The sequence below is a fragment of the Pelodiscus sinensis genome, chromosome 4 (assembly GCF_052426305.1).
Source record: "Pelodiscus sinensis isolate ZL-2025 chromosome 4, ASM5242630v1, whole genome shotgun sequence".
Lineage (NCBI taxonomy): Eukaryota > Metazoa > Chordata > Testudines > Trionychidae > Pelodiscus > Pelodiscus sinensis.
In genome coordinates this window covers 58,027,419-58,049,325 of record NC_143055.1, presented here as the reverse complement: position 1 = coordinate 58,049,325, position 21,907 = coordinate 58,027,419, and the positions used below count along the sequence as shown (strand labels likewise).

The 21,907-nt window shown below is 40.7% G+C and overlaps 1 protein-coding gene across 5 annotated transcripts in view; it reads right to left on the bottom strand.

Annotated features, from left to right (window-relative positions):
- FAT1 (FAT atypical cadherin 1) overlaps positions 1-21,907 on the bottom strand; it is a 168,038-nt gene that overhangs the window by 110,486 nt on the left and 35,645 nt on the right. For all 5 annotated transcript variants that reach the window (XM_006128452.5, XM_006128448.3, XM_089777886.1 and 2 more), the window contains exon 3: positions 4,098-4,412. In XM_006128452.5, the coding sequence (XP_006128514.3) occupies positions 4,098-4,412 (315 nt within the window). The remainder of the gene's footprint in view (positions 1-4,097; positions 4,413-21,907) is intronic.

Genomic DNA, 21,907 nt, shown 5'->3' with positions numbered 1-21,907 from the left:
GGGGGAGAAGGGGCAGCGCAGAGACACGTGCTCCCTGGCCATGACCAAAGGGGCACATTGACTCCTTCCAGGAGTGGTGTGTGGGCTCATGGTAGGCAGGGAGCCTGTCTCATCCTTGCTGTGCCATGGACTGGAAGCCACTGGAAGTTAAGTGCCTCCCCACAGGAATTCACACACCAATCCACAGCACTCCAAGGCCTTGCCCTGGCCCTTCTTCAAGAACAAGCATCCCTGACCCTTCCTGCACCTGAAGTCTCAGCCCTAAGCACCCTCCCAGAGCCAGCATATGCACCATATTTGCATTCTGATCTCACTCCTGCCCCCCAACCTGCACTGCTGCCCCAGCCCTGAACCCTCTCTCAGAGCCAGCAACCTATACCCCCTCCTACACCCTCAAGCCCCATCCTGTGCCCCCAAAGCACCTGGACCAGCGCCAACCCCCCTCTCAAAGCCAGTATCCTGTTCTCCTTTCTGCACCCTAAACCCCTGCCGAGCCCAGTGAAAGTGGGTAAGGGAGAGAAAGGAGATGGCGAGGTCGCTGTAGGGCTTTGAGTAAGAGGCAGGATAGATCTTGGGTTGCCCTTAAATTGAGAAAGTGATCTTGGGCATAAAAAGTTTGAAAACTACTGCACTATAGTGTCTCAAATACATATTTATCTGAATCTGTTCCAGGAGGGTCCCACTATACTGATGAAATCATGGATATGAGGAAAGATCAAGACTCATCTTGTTTTAGATTTTCTTCCTCAGCTGAAATCCACCACTGGAAAAATTCCATCTTTCCTCTCCTCAGTATGCTTGTGTTTAAATAGCCACTCTGTGAACTGGCAGCATCTGTGAAAGGTTAGCACTACATATAATTGTGTGGAATTTTTTTATACATTTGTTTTCTATATAGCAATTCATACCTCTAGCAGGCGTCTCATTGCCTCCCAAGCATCCCCTTGTCACTAGGTGTGGCACTGCTGTGGCCAGCCTCAGCTTCTCCTCTTACAAGGTAACACTGAGGGCACACTCATCTAGGTCTAGGAGAAGCCAAACACTATAAATAAAATGTTATGAAACAAGTACAAGTCGTACCTCCCTTAACCAGGACGCCGTGGTCTGGCAACATCTGTGGTCTGGCACGAACCAAAGATGTTCCTGGACCACAGAGCCCAGGAAGAGAGAGGTCTGGTGGTGGGGCAGGAGCACCGTAAGGGGCACCAGAGACTTAGCTGGGAGCCCAGAATACATATGTGGTCGGGAGAGGGGACGGATAGCATGGTGGGGAGTTCTGGCCCCAGCAGAGCTCCCTGGCCCCAGCAGTCGGGGAGCTCTAGCCTGGCCGCAGCTGTGAAGCTCCAACCCCAGCGGCAGCCAAGGAGCTTTGGCCCCATCCCCTGTTGTGGAGATTCGGACGTGTTTTGGCTCTAGAGGCCAGAGAACTCCAGCCTTAGCCCCAGCAGCAGCCAGGGAGCTCTGGCCATGGGCCGTGAAGCTCCGTCCCTGTCCTTCCACCCTGTCCCAACTGCAGAGCCAGGAGGCTGCGGAGCTCTGCCCTGACTGCACAGCTCTGGCCATGGCACTCCAGCCCCTGCACTAGCGGGGCCAAGGATAGCAGCAGGGGCAAGCTAGAACCCTACCCCAGTGGCAGCACGGTCATGAGGGCAGGAACCTTTTCTGGCTCAGCAAATCCCCTTGTTCAGGACCAGTCAGGTTCTGAGGGTGCCGGACCAGCAAGGTCCAACCTGTACAAAGATTTAAGCCTTTTACCTCAGAGCATGCACAAAACTTTACAGTCCCAAACCAAAGTATCTCCAAGTTTCAGCAGCTGTAAGGCCTCAGGCGTCTCCACAGCCCAGCTAGCTCTGTAATCTCTCTCCCAGTTGTTCAGGGTCTCTTCCAGGCATCCTTGCTTGGAAAGCTTTTGCTTAGTTTAGATTCCCTAGCAGCTCCTCTCCTCTGGAGCTTCCTTTCTTCTCAGGAACTTTTTTCAGCTGAGGTCTCGTAAGCCCTTTTTTAGGACCATGTGCTCTTTAATTAAGTGCTTTCTATCTACTTAAACAGGTGAATACAGGGCAGATCATTCTCTCCACTGCAGCTTGGTACAAGTATTCTAGGCATCTGCCTTAAAGGGCCAGCATTATGACAAATCTATAGGGCTCGCCGAACTGCGGCGAGCCCCGCTCGCCAGCCACGCTGTCCGGCAATCTGCGTATGCAAAGATTGTTCTGCACATGCGCAGATCGCCGGAACCCAGCTCTTCCGGGTTACAATCTACTCGCCCTTGGCCCTGCAAATCTATAATAATATCTGAAGCCTCTCTCCTGAAGTAAATGGCTAATAAAGCAATATGAAAAATATCAGAATCAAATTTCTTTAGTCCTTTGTGTTTGCCTATCTGACTCCAGCAATTTCTTTCCCGAACACCTGGATCTTTTCTGACTTCCACTCAAAGTAATAAAGAGCCTCATTTCCATATATAAAAGCCAGTAATTAATCAATTTTTTTGACTATGCAATGCCTTCTGCCTTGCCATAAGATGGAAACAGGGAATAAGTAACAAAAGGCATATACATTTTTGGTGAGGACATTTAATTTCATTTATTTGTGGGGGTTTTTTTTATGCTGTTGTACTTCTTGTTAGATGTCATCTATTTGTGCAGGCCTGGGAGCAAAGGAAAAGGTAGATATATTAGTCTGAAATCACCATTTTCCATATTATTTAGATATAGGATTTTAACAAAGTTTTGGTCTTCTGAATCCCCTGTTCAATGGGAAAATGGCATTGGGGGCTAGAGTAGAGCAGGAAAGGGAAATGCAGAATTACTTCCTTTGTTCCCTAGACTTTGTGGTTGGAGAGTGAAACCACTGCTTGTACTAGTAATACTAACCTGCCCAGAGAGGGTAGCAGGGTGTGCATAAAGTCAAAGCTCAGCTGTTATATACATGACTCCCAGGATCCCCAAGAGGCATTTTCAGTTGACTCAGCAGAAATGCTTCCTGGGATTCCAACTGTAACTTAGCATCTCCACATACCTTACACATACAATGCAAAGTTGTGCCCTAAAAACTGATATGATTAAACTGAGAATCAGTGACAAAGTTCCGCATTTGTACCACTTCCTGTACCTTTAATAAAAGGCTAATGAAAAATAGCATACATATCTCGTTAATGTTTTCTACGGTCATCCAAAGGCAGATATTAGCTGATCATTTTCACATTGTTTGAAGTAATGTTTACTGTTTTAATTAGGGATGTAAGCACCTAGTATAGTAAGAACTATCAGAAAGAAAGCAAGGGGGCAAGTACCATGACCGTGGGGGACAGCACAGGTCGGGGGCAGTGGGGAAATGGCATGAGCAAGGATTAGAACAGTCCCACTCGCACCGGTCCCACTGCTGCTCCTCTCCCTTTCAAATGTACACGAGTCGCCTGAGGCTCTCGTACATTCAAAGGAAGAGGCCCAGAGGGGAACCTGCACCAGTGGGTTCCCGCTGTCTGCATTTCAAAGGGAGAGGCACAACAGGCACCCCCCTCATTAACTAATTGAGTAGTCAATGGAAATTCCATTGACTACTTGATTAGCTGATTAATCGAAATTTAACATCCCTAGTTTTTATTTCATTTAAAAGTGACAACAGTATTTAGCTTTCCAGCTCTCCATTCTTACACACATTTAGGTACTTCTATTTTCAGCATCATTCCTTTCTTTTATTTATGCTTCTTGGTTAGATACTGTGAAATTTCTATATTTTCCCCAAATTTTCAGAACACAACAACAGAACTGTATCTGGTAAACTGGAGAATGTTTTTATTCTCAAATTATATGCCAGATTATTAACTCTTTACAATGGTGAACAGTTACACACGTACTGTAGTCCATATTGATTTCAGTGGATTTACTTAAATCAAAAAATGGCAGATAATTGATCCAATGCTAATTGCCTATCAATATTAAGCACAAGAGAAAAAAAACAGAAGCAGCTTGAAGGAAAGTTACATGAGGGTCATATTATGTCCAACATGTTTAAAAAATACTTTCTGAATTATGTCCATTCCACTGCATTTACACAGGACAATAAATTAATAGACATGTAGAATATATACATACCAGTTTTGAGGTTTATTGAGAAGAATCCTTGTGGGTTTCCACTTGTAATCTTGTAGGTCAATTTTTCACTAGAGCTGGAATCAGGATCAAATGCCTCAATCTGAATGACAGATACATCCTTAGGTGAATTCTCTATGACTTCTGGGTAATAAACAGGTTCTGTTGTCTGTGGAGCATTATCATTAACATCCCCAACTTCTATGTAGATGTCAATGAAAGAAGACAAAGGTACAACACCATGGTCTGTTGCATAAACAGTTAACCAGTAATGTGAAGTAGTCTCACGGTCCAGCCAATCAGCCGTTTCTATTACACCTGTTGAAGAAGAGGGACAAAAAGCAATAATATTAAATGCCCATAAATATAAAGAGCATGTCAGAAAACAAAACAAAAACACCACCAAACCCAAAACATGAATGACAAAGATTCTACAAGCTGTGCATGTATAGGCTAACCCGAATATTTAAAAAAAAAACATTAGTATTAAAAGGGTCTGAATTTGTATAATGTATTATTTCAATATTTGTAAATCTATTTTCTTTTCTAACCTCCCTGGAGAATTAGCTTATCATTTAACATTCCTGCCCCAAAGATATTAATTACGACTTATTTGAAGTCTTTGGACTTTATTTACCCTCTTGTTACAGTACAAGTTCAACACTATATTAGGTTATCTAAGTAATTTAGCACCAGAAGTTTTTGATTATTTTCTGGAAAAGTTAGTGTGTAATACGAGAAATAAAATTAAAATAACCTTTTACTTGTAAACCAGAAATACATATTTCAAGCACAGTAATCAACATTTCATAATCACCACCAGATGTCACTATGGAAACTGGTTGTGTAAAATATAGAAAAGGGTAGGGCTAAGATAAAGAGAAGAACAAATGAGAGTTCTGTATATTACAACACATTGATACTCTGCATAGGATGATGTTGAAAACAAAATAGATAATAGTGTGTCTAGTTTTTTTTCAGAGGAATCCGCTCAAAACAGCAATGTACTGCATAGACAAGATACTACTTTAAAATAAGTTGGTATTTTATATTTTCCTCTTATCAATGTTTACCTAAAATTTTCTTAGCCCCCACCTCCCATATAATAATCATACACAATCATTGCGTCTTTGTTAAGCAGTTGCTAATTAGCCATGGCCTTCAACCTGCAAGCATAATTTCTGAATATCCGCAGTGCACAAACAGGCTTTTTTTTTAAAACTGCATTGGTCTATAATCCCCCACTCCGAATTTCTAGGAACCATTTCTATTATTTACTCCTGTTGTACTTTTTATATCTTTTTACTTCTTAAGAAGATTTACTTCAGAGTTAATGAACCAGGTTAACAATACTGACTTCACTTTTAACCACAGTATTTCCATAGAAACCCCCAGTACTGAATGTGGCATGCAAGCATTTCAATTGTACAATCTATGCAAGCTAGGCTGTACAGTTATTTATTCTGTGGCATCTTTGCAAATGCAACATTACATTAATTTCCTCCTAGCCTGGCTTTCAACAGGGCCTCTCTACCACTTGAAGGTTGTGTAGAATGCTCAACCCAATTAATAAAGCATATCACCACAATATGCCTCTCCTACATTCTTAACATAGAATATCATGAAATAAAATGGCAAATTCATTTAAAAATGGTCCTCCATTCCAAAGCTCTCAGAAGGGTAGACTTTAACTTCCATCACCCTCCTTAGTTACAGTGACTCCTAATGCTATGAATAGAGTGTTGAAGTCTTAGTCTCTTGACATCTCTCTCCAACATTAATGCATGAAAACAAAAGAACCCCATGTTCAGAACAGAACATAAGAATAGGGTTGCCAGCTTCCTAATCACAAAACACCCTTAAACCCCACCCATTCCTCAAGGCCCCACCCTAGCTCACTACATTCCTCTCCCTCCTTTACTAGCTCTCCTCCACCCTGGCTCATTTTCACTGGGCTGGGGCAGGGGATCAGGGTAAGGGAGGGGGGTGAGGGCTCTGTGGTGGGCCCAGTGCTGAAGGGTAGGAGAGAGCTCCAGGTGGGGCAGGAAAAGGGGGTTGGTGTGTGGACTCTGGGCAACATTTACCTCAGAAAGCTCCCTGGAAGCAGTGTTATGTCCCCCTGGGTCCTAGGCAAAGTGGTGGCCATGGGGCTCTGCATGCTGTGGTAACCAGCAAATGGGAGCTGCTGTCCCAGTGCTCAGGTTGAAGGGAGCATACAGAGCCCCTGTGGCAGTCCCTTCATCTAGGAGCCTGCCAGCCTTGCCATGCCAGCAGTGCTGCCAAGAGTCACCAGGATCCCTTTACAACGGGGTGTTCCAATAATAAATTAGACACACCTGGCAACTCTAATACAAATGGACTATCACGGTAACAACCAAAAATATGACATTCCTGAAAATTTATTTTTAGTTTAATTACAGATAAGGTTTGAGTTCATAACATGATTTCTACAAATTCTTCACCATGACAAATTGTGATTTTTGTGAAAATGTACAATGAAAGACCTACTGATTAATTAACCACTGAATGACTCATCTAGCACAGATCTCTACCCAACAGGATCGCACTGGCTTTGAGAATTCTTGCAATTTTAACTTGCTCCAGGGTCACATGCACTGTAAGTTTGCATTAGTGATCAGCAACAGGAAGCCTGAGCTACCTAAGCTGACAGTGAGAGTGAAATGAATCATTCTTTCATTTTTTCTTGTTGGAACAAATCCCAAACTGTTGAACAAATATTTCTACAATAAGACTGATACTTAAAAGTCTGAATCAGATTAAACAAATGAAAGAAGTTCATTCTGTGGAACAGCCGAAGAAACTATAACACTGATATCTGTATTGGGATCTGAACTTAATATCAAAAATAAAACATTACCTGATGCAAAGATTCCTCAAATATGCAAACAAAATGTGGCAGAAACACAAACTTCTCCACCTCCTTACATTTTAGAACAGGTATCAGTGACAGACACATTAGAGAAGACAGATACCTTATTAAAAATGGGCACACATATATTCTAAGAATTAAGTTATTCTGACAATATTAAAAATGAAGGCACAAAAAGCCACTACTTTAGCATGCAGTACATGCAAAAGAGGGCTGGAAGAAATGAAGTCAAGCAGCTTTCCCTCACCCTTTGCATGCAGGTCAGCCACAATTTCTTTTAGTGCCAAACCTACATTCCTAGTTATTATTCCTGGTTAGTAGAGCTAAAGAAGTGGGCTGTGCCCACAAAAGCTCATGATACCATCTACATGTTTTGTTAGTCTATAAGGTGCTACCAGACCATTTGTTGTTTTTTCCTGTACAGACTAATTCGGCTACCCCCTGAAGCTTCTGTGTGGATATGGCTCATCTTTGACTTTCTCCCTTCTCAGCAGGCCAGCTCTGAGGTTCAAAATGAGGGAGAACTACCAATCCAATGTGTACTTCTTCAAAGGAATTCTGGTTGTGACAAGACAGATTTTTTTCTAGGGCTTCCCCTACACACAAATATATACTGACACCACATTCCATTATTAAAAAAAAAAATCACAGTCTGGTGTGTATCAGACACCATACACAAAATCATGCCTTAAAATCTCTTATCAGTCCTACTCCCTCAGCTCTGTCCTTATGTCAGTGATCACCAGCCAGCAGATCGGGATCTACTGGAGATCTTGGAGCCTCTGTCAGGTGATCCTGACTGGTTTGGCCAAGATGCTATCAAGTTCAGACACTTAAGCTGCCCCTCCACCCACTGCTGCTCATCTCCTGGCCTTTGCCTTGGAGCTGCCCCTCTCCCTGGGGAGCCTCCTGCTTGCTGTACAGGGGAGGGGAGGCAGAGGAGGGGTGTTGTTGTTAAGATTCCCTCTCTCACTCTGTATCCTTTCTCCACAAAGCAGAGAGGGGGGAATAACTTGGACTTGGGATGGAGTTTGCTGGCTGCTTTAAGGAGTGGTCCAGGGCCAGTGCAGGGGTGAGTTAGCCCCACTGCACCACCAGCCAGGAGCCACCTGAGGTAAACAGTGCCCAGTCGGAGCCCACATCCTGAAGCCCTACCTCAGTCATGGCCCCCCTCCCGCACCCTAAGCCCCTGCTCCAGTCCCGAGAACCCAACCCTCTGCCCCAGCCTGATGAAAGTGAGTGAGGATGAGTGAGAAGGAGGAGGGAGTGAGCAGGGATGGTGCCTCGGAGAAGGAGCAGGTGGGGCAAGGATATTTATATTTGAGGTAGATCTTGGATTGTACTTAAACTCAAAAAGTGATCTCATGCTTAAAAAGGTTGGAGACCTTATATAAAAAGTCCCATGTTAAATCTTAAGGAACACTGAAACACACAAAAACACACTAAATTCAATACAATTTGCAGTCTCTGATCATAAAAGTACAGAACTGGAACAGATCAGCTAAACAAGAATGGAGATGCTTTTCACAGGTATAACGATATTTTCTTTCCTATCGCTGGTCCAGGACCAATGCTCCCAAAAGTGTCTTGCTCCTTGTACTGGACTGCCAACTAATCCTCTTCTCAATATTATTCTAGTAGCCCATCTCACACAAGAGTTAGAGCACAGTAATACTTTATGGTAGCTTAACTAATGCTTTATACCATCTGAAAGCCAACTTTCTAAGCTTTAAGACAGAATAAATCATTGGATTATAGCTCTAATGGTTTTCAAGAGAGCAGTCACAAAATTATGCATGACTTCAAACAACAAGAAAAACAAGACCAAAAAGAACAAAATTCAGAAAGGTGTGATTTTTGTGAGCATCCAAGGCCAATAAATAAATACTTTATCCACTGGGATAGCTGTGGGTAGAGTTTCCATCTTTTCAGCAGTATGAAAAAAAATATTGTTTCTAGCTCTGGTGGTTACAAGGTATCAGGTCTTAAGCTACATGAGATTGACATCTATCCCTCCAACTTCCATTGCTTTTTTGGAATGGGTCCAAGAACAAATATAGCAAGTGCTCCACTTTAAGTAAATATAAATTTCAATTCCTGATTGTGCTACAGTTGGCTCTGATCCATGCTCTAAGTCCATCACTTTAACAAGTGCTTATATTCATGTGAATTAAAACATTCACAAACACAGAAAGTTTGAGATATATATTTCTGAATGTTTTCCTACCATTCAATGCCTCCAGTTGACCTGCTTTCATGACAAAGGATGAAGATGCTGAAGGATGATTTTCTTATCACACGTAAGCCAGTATTTCAGAATGTACTTATTAGCAGGGCTCGACAAACAATACAATCTACTTGCCCGTGGCGAGTAGATTTCAGCCACGTGCCCCGTTCATTCGCGGCACGCGCATGCGCGTTGTGGCTCTTGCGCATGCGCAGTATGGCGCTGGCGATCGGTTTTCACTGCCGTTCATTAAGCCCTGCTTATTAGAATGAAGAGGAAAGGTAGAATATCTACATGTACATAATGTGCAATGCTCTCACTTATATTAAGGCCCTTTTATATCAATCTTGCAGTATAAAAGGTCTTAAAAGTGGGACTAAGTTACATTTATCCCCACTGAAAGGTCTTTGTTCGTTTACATTGCCAGAGTGGCATAAAGAGGTTTTAAAGTAAATAAGAATCTGGCTTTTTTTTTTTTAAGCATCACTGTTTCCATGTTGTTAGGCAGTTTTTATGGAAGGTGTATCCCTACATTTTAAGCACTTTATGGCAGGAGAGAGTAATCGAAGGCCCAGGGGCTAGATGCACCCCCATGGCTCAGGGCTTCACCCCAGCATTAGCGAGCCCACACTGGAGCTCTAGTCCCCTCGCCACCCCATCACAGGGCCGGAGCACATAAAATCTACTAGCCTGTGCCCCTCTGGCTCTGTTGTTTGAGGGGAATACAGGGAGTGTCTCTCTCCTTCTCAGTCAGGGGACCACATCAATGGGAAGGAGGGGTTGTTTTTGGCTTCTCTCTTGCATGCAGCCTCCAACTGATTTTTCTGTGGGTCAGCGGCTCCCAACCTAAAGCAGGTTCCTAATCGCTCCTTTACTGATAGCTGAGTTTGAGGTCAAGTTCTTCACCCATTTACACAGTAGCAAATTTAGGGTCAGATTTTGCTCCAATTGGAGCTGAAGACTTCAGTAAGAGGCACTCAGTAAGAACAGAAGTTCTTCAATGATTTCACTCTGGGAGAATAAATGGCCTCAAGAACACAATATTTGAGGAATCAGGATTGCAAGTTGAGGGGTACAACCCTCTCCTTCCTTCACCAGCACTATATCCCATGTTTCAGCCACTTCACAACCTGGGAAATATCACAAATGATACAGAATAAAAAAGCCAAAATGGATGTACAGATGGGACGTCTCTAGTCTAGCACCCTCAGGACCTGATGGATCCCGAACGAGGGAATTTGCAAGACCAGGGGAGGTCCCCTGCTACCAGCCTGTCTCTCCTTCCCACTGCCAGTCCTAACCACCCCCGCAGCAGCTCCAACTGCCACATCCCCAGCCCTGCTAATGGGGCTGCCACAGCTGCACGTCTCTGGCCCTGACCCCACTACCAGAGCCATGCGGCCCTGGCTTTGCTACTGAGGCTGCCAGCCCTCTTGCCACCGGGGCTCCCCACCAAGTCTGCTGGACCATGGACATTGCAGAACGAGGGAGTCCCGGTTTTTGGAGATGCAGCCTGTATTTAAAATGTAGTACGCTTCTCATTCTAAGCAAAAAAGAACTGTTGAAAAAAAAAATGCAACTTTTCATGGGTCTTAATTTAAACCAAACCATTATCACAGTCACTAATAAAATACAAATAAATGTATAAATCCAACCAAAGGCAGACAGCCCTATAAATGCCAATTAATAAATGCTCAAACTATAATACACCCAATTCCCAGGGATGATCCTCTTTAAGTATGCTTATCCAAGAGAACCCTCATTAACAATATTAATGATTCTGTAATGGAAATCAAAACCTGCAATCATTTCTCACCAAAGCATGAAAATGCAGTTTAGCGGAGCTTGCCCTGGGAATGACATTTGAAACAAAACAAGAGAAATCCCTGGCCTGGAACATGATGCTTGAAATCTGATTACAAACTTAATTAATCTAAGTTCTAATAATCTTGATAAATCAAAACCTTCCTTAGCTTCTTTTAAAGCTGTCACTGCTATGTGAAGTAGCAGCAAGACTATTTTGAAAACTGTGTGAACACATATTTGGATTAAATTTGACCTTCAGTAGAAAGTCCAATTGAAAGATTAAAAATTAAATTAGATTAAATTTATTACAAACCAAGAGGCATGCATTCCCGACTGCTACTAGTCTATTCTGGCAGCAAAACAGAATTCTATCTTCTCCAATCTTTTAACTCATTAGTGACACAACAGTTAAAAAAAGGGGGAGGATGTCTAATACTATACATTTCCAAGTAGGAAGAGATAAAAATATTCAGAGAAGGCTTTAAATTATTGTTTATTGAAATTAACTCTCATCCAGTCCCTTCTTGCTATATGAATATATGCACAGCTGTATTTCTTCTATGCATGGCTGTCAATGCAGGTTGAACCTCCCTAATCTAGCACCCTGGGGACCTAACTGGTCCCGGAAGAGGGATTTTGCAGGACCAAGTATGGTCATTTCTCGCCCCCCTGTGGCTGGCAGAACTACAGAAAGAACAAATTTTGATTTGTTTTTTTAGGCAGTTGTTTCGTTTTGTCTGTATCAGGGACAGATTCTGATACTTAAATCTGATACCATGTCCCTTGGAGACTTGCCATGGGCCTGTAGCATGAGCACAGCTCCCCCTGCTGCTGGAGGAAGCAAAGCGAGTCAGGGTCTTCTTGTTCGGCTTCCCTTTCCCCTGCTGATGAGTTTGATGGAGGTGTTTCCTTTCTTCACCACTTGCCTCTGGTGGCCCTGATTGATTTTTCTGGGGGTTGGTGGCCCCCAACTAAAAAACGGTTCCCCATCCCTGCCCTAAAGCATGAAAAACAAAATCAAGAGACTTGGCAAATGTGATTCTATGTACTGAGCCTCATGCTCATTGTCAGACATGGTGAAGGAAAACAAAGTAGATGAAGAGAACGTAAAATGCTTCATTTAATGTATTCATCTATATTTCTAACTCAGACTTAACATTTTAATCCAGTATATTCTGTTCTTTACCGTGTGTAAAAATGTAAAATGAGTACCATTGTAAAATTATAGCCAGTTATAGCCTGATGGCACCAAAGTGGGTAAGAGAAAGAGAATACTCCTGAGCCACAACCAAGTACAGCCACAGTCTTGTATACCAGAATAAATTCTACTTTTGGAAGGGAGAATATAACCATTTAACCTAAAGGATTCACAAAGGAAAATTCTTTCCTGCTCTCAATTTAGGGTGGTGCAACTCCTCACAGATCCCAGTGTGTGGTATTCCTTGTAAGGTACAATTGAGCCTTTTGTCTGCAGTTTTGCTAAAACAACATCCAAAAATAATGTCAAAGAAACTGCATATTATTTGCCCAACCACATAAAAAACAACACCACATGATCTTACTAGATCTTTTAAACTAGGCAAAACAATTGTCCTTAAGCACTTGGCTGTAATGTCATGTCATAGAGACAAAGAACTATTCAGCACTTAAAACACAGTTAAAAAGACCAAAACCTCCATCCTGTGAGCTCCTTGAAGTAATCTGCTATAGAAGGAATGGAATGAGAATCCTTTTGCTAAAGTAAAATGTCAGCTTGTCTACTGTATAAACAGGGCAGAGTGCCAAAAGAGGCACTACAGTCTAACTCCTAACATTCTGAAGATGTGGTAGGCAATGTGAGCTTTTAAAAATGGCACACAAACTGACTTAATGTCTTGATAGTGCAATCAAGCCAAAAAAATGCTGGCTTTTACTCTTTTTTTAAAAAAAACCCACATATAAAAAACTTATATACTTTGAGTAGGAAGAATTATTTGATTTTTTTCCTGAAGAATAAGGAGCGATAGCCATGCAGAAAATATTTGCGCTTGGATGCATTTTAAGATTTATCAACAATAAAGCTGAATTACCCAGGTAAATCGCCTATTAGATTTCTTAAATCTGATTTGAAATTGCCCTTATTCAAAATAACCTTTGTTTGCATTTTTGAAATTACATATGTACATGCTGTTTCTTCTGCTCTAGAAACTTCTAACTGGTCTTAAACAGGAAGACTGGTAGCTTAGCAACAGCCAGCCAATGTATTCCCTTCTGCAAATTAGTTGTTTACAAACTTATATGAAAAGTATAAATGTGCATAATTAAGAAATCAATTAATTTTATGTATTTTCACTGATTCGTATAGTTTCTTGACATTTCAATGGCTCATTTATTTTATGTTTGAGTAAAGATGAACCTTAAAGTAACAAACATTGCTAATTCCTGTTAAAGAATTCAATTGCTTTATCATTTTAAATGTACTCAAGTTGTTTACATTTTGATGTTTTCAAAATCAATTAAAAAGCCTGATAAAAAAGGATATAGCTCTACAATACAGTGGGGCTGTTTATTTAGGGATTCTCTTATTTACACAGTAACATTAGATGGTATTACCTTGCCATCTTTCAGCATCTTATTTTTGTCCTCAATTTCGATAAATATTACCACAACCTATGTTTAAATGTTATAATTCCATAAAATCTACCCTACTAATATAGAACTTTTTCTATAACCTGATCTTATGCAGAATTGCAGATTTACTGTTCTTCCCTCAATTAGTTAGAAGAAGGAGGATACAGAAGTGCTTTAAGATTTCATTCCTAGACTTTCCAATTTCTGTTTCAAAGAATTCTCAGAAGAATGTTTTGCTAGTGCAGATACAAATAAAGCAATGGCAGGTTTATGTAATTAATTCACTTTGAAATAAGACTATATTGAAATTACAATTTTTTTCCAATCTTAAAAGACATGATAAACACAAAATCAAATGATATCAACAAAGAGTTTTTAGCTACATTTCTCTAAAATATACAGATAGATAGATATATATTCATCCTAATAAACTACCAAAGCCAGTTCCTAAAAAATCCTGCTTAGACAGGGTTAATATATGAAAGAGGAAGCTCTTAACTGTTCTGATTGCCCTTAAAAATATTGAACTGCCCATTCTCTAGTATGCTTCACTTTCTTTTTCAGAGAATTTCTCTAGTTACTACTTGCTAGCAATATCAATAATCTGGAGGAGTCATAGCACATCTGCACTAACAAATCCATTAACAGGTAGATGACAGATCCAACTGTGCAGCTGAAGAGACTTCACAGCATGACTGGACCGTCTCCTCTTCTAAATAGGAACAGGTGTGTATGTTAGGATAACAGAACATTAGCCCAGAGGGAATGAGGTGATTGAAGTATACGTTATGTCTTAGCCATTGGCACAGTTGGATACATATAATTTTTGCATCAGAAAGATATACTTGCACACCCATTTAATAAGATGATGCACTTTAACACAATACTTGCTAACTACTGCGTATTTCCTCTACAGTACTGACCTGTACAGAAAAATATGATCATACAAATTCTGCTTATATCTAATGCTAGATTTTAAAACTATCTGGACAAAGTAGAACTCATATTAGTAAAATAAAACGGTTCAAATTCAGTCTTCAAACAACTATACTGAATTTAGTGGAAAATAGAGCAGAAATTGGTTGAGTCAACATATTAACTGTGATGTGAGGACATTTTCCAAAGCTGTTAAATACTGTAAATTGTTATACCAATAACCCGCAAACTTTTTTTTTTTTTATTTTTTTTTATTTTGCATCCCCCTTATCAATAATGGAACCAGTCCATGCTCTCTCCCACCCAGGGACAGTAGTTGGTAGCCATAGCCAGGAGCAGAGCAGAGACCAACGATAGGAGCCAGCTGTTGCTGAGGAGCAGAGCATGGAGTAGGGGAGGACAAAATGCCAGCAGCACAGTAGGAGCCTTGGGCTGGCTCCCTGACTGCCCTTTCCCCACATGCCACTCAAAATGGCAGGCTGTGAGGGCCATGTTCTTCTCTTAGCACTTTAAGAGGAGGCGAGGGAAGCAAAGAAGAAGCTAGGCTGAAGGTGCTCAAAAAACTCATGCCCCTCTCCCCACCAGGCACTTTGAGCAGCATGTAGGAGTGTGGACTGCAAGGACCTGCTCTGCTACTGGCCGGGAGCCACTTAGGTAAACTCCTCCCAGCCACTGCCTGAACCTGGCACCCAACCCTTTTCCTCCTCTCTGCATCTCTAACCTCTGGGTCACAACCCTAACCATCTGCATTAGGGATGTAATAGGGTAGACGATTAACCAATTAACCGATAAGCAAAAGCTTATAGATTAATGAATAGACTATACACATCCCCGCCTCCCCCCAGCCAGTAAATTTTTTAGCAGGCTCAGTGCTGGCTTGCAACAGGTCCTGGACCTACCCCTGCTGTGGCTCTTCATTTAAAGTGTATTAGGAGCTGGGTGAGTAGACAGCCTGTCTCAGTTCCAGCTCACCCTGGGTCCGGGTCCTATCCCCACTGTGGCTTTGCATTTGAAGTGGATTAGGAGCTAGGTGAGCAGGCATTCAGCTCGAGCTTGCACAGGTCTGGGAGGGCAAACCACCACCACCCTTGGGACAGGGGCTGCTGCCACCCCACACTGCTGCCTCTGTATCGGAGACAGCAGTACGGGGTGACAGGCAGACGGCCTGCAAGGGGTTTTTTAAACTGGCTCCCCTCACAGACTAGCCCCTGCCTGGCACCCCGCACTGCTTCCTCTGATAAGGAGGCAGCAGCGCAGAATGGCTGGGGGCTCCTTGGGAATGAGGCTAGAGCGCACTGGCAGCCAGCCCTGCCCCCAGGTAGTATAGAATAGTCGGCTAACCGATAAGAATTTATGAAGTTACTTGACTATTCAATTAATCAATATTTAACATCCCGATCTGCATCCCTGCTCCTGAACCCATATTCCCTCCAAGACTCTACACCTCACTCTCCTGCCCCAGATCACCAACCAAATCCCTGCACCCCAATCCACCATGCCAAGCTCCCTTCTGCATCCAACTTCCATCCCAGACCACACACTTCCTCCCCTCCATTAATATCATAGAAGAGTGCAGCCCCTGTTCACTTACTAAATTCGTGAAAAGGGCCACCCCCATCAAAATTATTGCCCTCTCTTTCCACCATCCTTTCATGCTGTATTAAAATGAAACGATTTCTGCATATTGCTAAAAAAGAAGAACCCCTTATTAGAAGATTCAGAGGGGTAGCCGAGTTAGTCTTTAAGATGCTACTAGTCTATTTTTTTTTAACTTTTTCCTGTTACAGACTAACAAAACATGTAGATTGTATCACAAGCTTTTGTGGGCACAGTCCACTTCTTATTTATTCTTGTAACTGGACTTCTTACACTTCTGTCATCTAAAGAAGCGGGCTGTGCCCACAAAAGCTCATGGTACTATCTACATGTTTTGTTAGTCTTTAAGGCTATGTCTAGACTGCAAGCCTCTTTCGAAAGAGGCTCTCTCAAAAAAAGCTTTCCCTTTTTGAAAGAACCGTGTCTAGACTGTAGTTTTACTTTCAAAATAGCGCTTTTTCTAAAGAGCACCATGACGTAATTATGCAAACGAAGCACAGCAAATTCAAATCCTAGCTTCATTTGCAATTTCAAAGTGCCTAATTTATACCCCTCCGTCGAAAGAGGGATGTAGTCTAGACACACCCTAAGGTTCTACTAGTCTATTTGTTGTTGTTTTTAAGTTTTTTCTTATTAGGAGAGTTATGTATAGCAGTAGATGTTGTGAAACTTTTTATTAAGACAAAGATACTATAAAATATGAACATATTACATTTTACATTACTTGAACAGGATCAGGCTGATATTTAAAGAACTTGGCTTTCAAAGCACCACAGACTCACTACCCCCAAATTGAAGCAATTAAAAAATGCATACATGGTAAAATGTTGCTTCCAAACAAAACCAGACAACACAGAATGCGGCAGCATAGAGTGAAACCCAAACCCTGACATAAAACATAAAGAAGCAGAATTGTTTGTGACTACCTCACTTCTCCACTATGAACAGATGGTGGAAAGATAAATTGTGTTGAAATATGGAGGAGAGAAAAGTACGGTCACTATAGATTGGCACTACATAGCTCATAAACAGTATAGGGCAAGCTGAATAAAGTGGTATGGAAGAGAAATTCTCATATCAGCCAACAGCAAATTAAAACTACACTTTAGTTTAGCTCAAAGATGATACATGGTTTAAAAGGCCAACGCTGGTCAAAACTGAACACTAAGTTGAGAATACACTTGTAAACACTGAAAAGAGATATTACAAAGGTTTGTTAAGACTAAGAAATCCACCTCCACAAAAAAGAGTGATTACATTGCTTTCATATTTATACAAAAAGTCAAATTAACTTAAAACCTATGCACAGCACACTGAGAAAAAACAAATATAAGAAAGAACTTCAAAAATTATGTTTTTAAATATAACCTTTTAAATAGTTGTTCACAAAAGTTATGGGTCATCAGAACCATATCTGAGTTAATAGAAAAAAAAAAGACTGTAAGGGTACAAAGTGAGCATGGATTCACAGGAATAAGGGGAAAAGTTGATACATACAATCAATCAGAAGATCCCTGATGTGGCTGCATTAGAATTCAGCCTATTACTTCCAGTTCAGGAAATCTTTTGGGACAAAGGCAGACAGCTCCTATTGTCTTTCTAGTTTACGGTTATTTTAATAGCTCCAGCTTATTTCTGTCAACTACGCAACTTGTATGCTAGATTTTTGGACAAGGAATGTAATTGCTATACCCAGAAACAGTTTATACTGCTGAAACCTTGATCTGGAGAGGCATTAAAAAAACCTTATTAGTGTATATTTTAGGTAAGTACAATGTTAACTATTATATTGCTAGAAAAATTTAGTGAAGCACAGACAAGTGCAACCTAATTTCTTGGCAGAAAGGGAAAGGAAAAATCTCTCTTTTGTTATTGCATGGTCAATCAACCATGATTTAAAATGAGAGAACGAGAGAGAGAGAGAGAGAGAGAGAACCTGGAAAGCTATGCTTATGCTATTGTAACAATGAATCACTATAGCGGTAATACGACTGAAAAAAAATTGCCATGACTCTGGACCAAATGTCGATCACTTAACTTATTAAAGCAGTCCAACTGTTATTGGGGCTAGGAGAGTATGTTCTCATGATCTGGCACAATCTTTGTTCTAATTATCTTCACTGGCATTCGGGACACATTCTTTTCTTCAGGGAAAAGACAAAACTGGTATACATATTTAGATGTACAAACTTCCTAGAGGCACTGCTATTGTCACCATCTTTTTTATAAATGACCTTGGAAGAGGTAAACTAAAGGTAAGGGGCCAGCACTAGAAACAAATATGGCTCTGTGGCAAACCTGAAGAATGTGAAATTATGTATCTTTCGAATCAGCTGAGGCCAGAAAGCTTTGTCAATCACAGCTATGGTGGCTTGGAGGGGTTCCATTTTGAGCTTTTGATATTTGTCAAACTGGTTCAGCTATTTTAAATCTAGAATTTGCCTCATGCCCTGAACACCACTAAGCCCCTTGGAACAGGGAGTGTAATCATCTGATTGCAGGAATCAGAGATGATGACTGGGTGCTGAGAGTGGAGATAACTGTCACTCTCTTATTAGGATGAACGACGAGAAGTCCTGTGGCACCTTACAGACTAACAGATTTACTGGAGCTTTGGTACCACCGGATTTCTCGTTGTTTATGCAGATTCAGACTAACACCACAGCTACCCCTCTGATATTTGTCTCTTATTAGGGTTTAGTCACAGACAGATAAGTAACTCTGTAGAAAGACCCTCTATTGACACAATGAACAGCTTCAGAGTTACAACTGGGAAACCTACACCTTTACTTTCCAGCGGGCATTGTGAGATTATACTAAGATGCAGGGGAAAAAATGGAAAGGAGTATCTGAGGTAGACATATGCTGCTAGCTCTGCCAGAGGCAGGAAACAAATGAGAAGACAACCAGCTCGGGCTGTCGCTTTACAGAGAACAAGATTTGAGAGGGTGGCAAGAAGATTGCTCAGAAAGCATGCTCAGTAGGGACTCTAGTTTTTTAGGATAAAACCCACAAATTCTCAAATTTAAAAAAATCCACATTTTTCTGTGATTAAAAATGAAACACTGAACTTTCATTTTTATTAGCCACAAAATACATAATTGTCAGTTGAGCACAATTTTTATTGATAGACTTTTGCCATTTAAAAGAAAATTCAAAGCCTATCAGTGTTGTCAATCATTATAAAATAAACAACACTGAGCCCTTAGATACAAGTAGCCATTTTCAGCATTTTTCCAGTATGTTGGATAAAACACCAGTTTCTCCTTTTTCCTTTTTTTAAATCAAGGGAGTTATATCTGTGCTTATTAGTTAAACCCCAAAACCAGAAGCCCGAATATATATTGGAGGGAAAATACCCAAGAAGAGCTCAACTCTCTTTGCCCAATATTTATTGCTTTACCTTCCTTGAAATGGGATCTGCAGACATTTTGATGAGCAGATTGTTATTGTTTTGTTACAAGAATACTTCCTACAAAAACACTTCTCACTGCAGATAATCCTATACCGCCAATAACAGTGCCATGATTGGACCTGTCTCCCCAGCAGACAATATCGGGGTGAACCTAAATATCACCAATCTGTGCTAAATGGAGGCACTGTTTTTTCCTACACTGATTTAGGTTCTGCAAGCGAAGGATCATTGTGTTATTGCAGATAAATTGTAAACCATTGACAAAACTAAGTTTTGTATTGAACCATTGAGAACAGGGGTTCTCAAACCAGGGGCCATCAGGGGGTTGTAAGGCTAGTGCTTAAGAGCTTGAGAGCAGTCAGCCTTCATTCCAAACCCCACTTCACCTCCAGCATTTATAATAGTAGAATAGATCAGTAGGTGACCTTGTCTAGTCTCCTACCAGTGCAGGATTGTTCCCTAAAGTATAATTTAAAGTAGTTGGTATTCTGATATTAAATAGAGCAACTGAATTTTCAAAGGACTTTATATTCCCTGAATTACACCCATAGAACAGCATATATTCCCATCTCTAGTCAGCGAAAAGGTCACAAATTAGATCAATATATTCACTTTAAACCTAACCCTTTATAATCTGCAGTAATCTTTCGCTTACAGAGATCACCATATTCTCTCAAGTGTAGGCTTCTCATTAGCCAGTGCACATCTGAAAATAATTCTATTGTCACTTACTTCACAATGTATTTTTTATCACTGTTTTTCCAAACTCCTCTCACTGACTTTCACTTACCTCATCTGAAACAGCTGTGTCTCTTTGCAATGAAGCCCTATTTAATGTCAATATGTTAGATTAAATATTTCTGTCATTATTACCTTTCTTTGGATGAATTTAACTAAATTTGAAATTCCACCATTAGCACACAGTACAGATGGCTATTCCATTTAGTTTTTAGCACTTCTCAGAAAGCATAGGGGTATATCTAGCAAATGAACATGCAGTTGAAAATATTTATGAGTACAGCTCCTGATCTCTGAACCTTTGTCCTTTATTCTATGCAACTCCTCATTATGAAACTGATTAGAAGTAGTATGAAGCTGACAATGTGAAGACTATGAGATGTATGGTAAATGTCTTTTACAACACCCATACCTTCTCATACACCTACTAAAAATCAGCACTTCCTGACAAGTCTGTATTTTCTCCTAGAAGGTTTTTACTATCAAATGTCTTAAACATAAAAACCAACAATCCAAACTATATTCTATACTGGGTGATATGAAAGTCACATGCAGAGACAATATTTTCAAAAATATTAATTAGGATCCTTTTCCACATCTAAACACAGTGAATTCCTTAGATTACAACCGCAATATGCAGCCTAGTTACAAGGGCATGAACTATTGTACAAAATTTCTTTGGGAAACTGCACATCATTACCATATATTTTCCCAAAGCAATCAGCATTCCTTACACAAGTAGCTGAACATTTGTTAATCATTAGCTGTTCTTCAGGTAATGAAAAAAAGGAAAGAGGGAAACAAAACATTAGTGTACCCCATCTTCCTAACGGAGACACAGGTAAATAACTTAAAAATAAAGAACTGGTTAGTATGATAGATCAATAATTTTACACCAAAGAAGTAATCCAAGAGCACTTGCAGTTTTACCTCTTGAAGTGCAGTTTTTATTTACTGCAAATGCCAGTCTCTATTACTTTGGCAACTCCCTTTAGGTCATGGTCTGAGTCATGAATTCAATAATAAAACCTCACACTAGATGTGCTGTTGCAACCTAAGTTCTCAACATTTGGCTTAAGAGGAATGTTGAACACGTGCTGAGTATCCAGAAGCCTATTTCTGTAGTGTTGAAGAAAATGCAGGGAAATAGCTGTTTTATTGCTGATGCTGCTGAAATTTGGAAGGAGCTGAGTTGATATCTTAAAGAGAGAAATATGAAATGACAGAGTTAAATTACAAACATTAAAAGAAAAGAAAGGAACAGGCACTATCTCCAGCTCATTTTCTTGCTAATATTCTCAATACTCAGGACCAGGGTCAAACCTTAAGTTCTGAAGAGGAGGAGCTGGCTAGGACATGGATCCCACAATCATTCCTCCATAATGCCAACTAAAATAAACTTTAAAGCTAAGGGTGAACTATTCAAGAAATGTGTGTTTGCTGCTGACATTTTAAAGACACACACACCAGTGAACTGGTTGAAGTCACTTAAGCACTTGGATTCATAAACTGTTGAAGTGATAATCTCACTTTTAACAGCAGTAGCTTTTTCTGCCAGCGCAGAAAGATTTTTTTTTCCTTTGGACTAATTCATT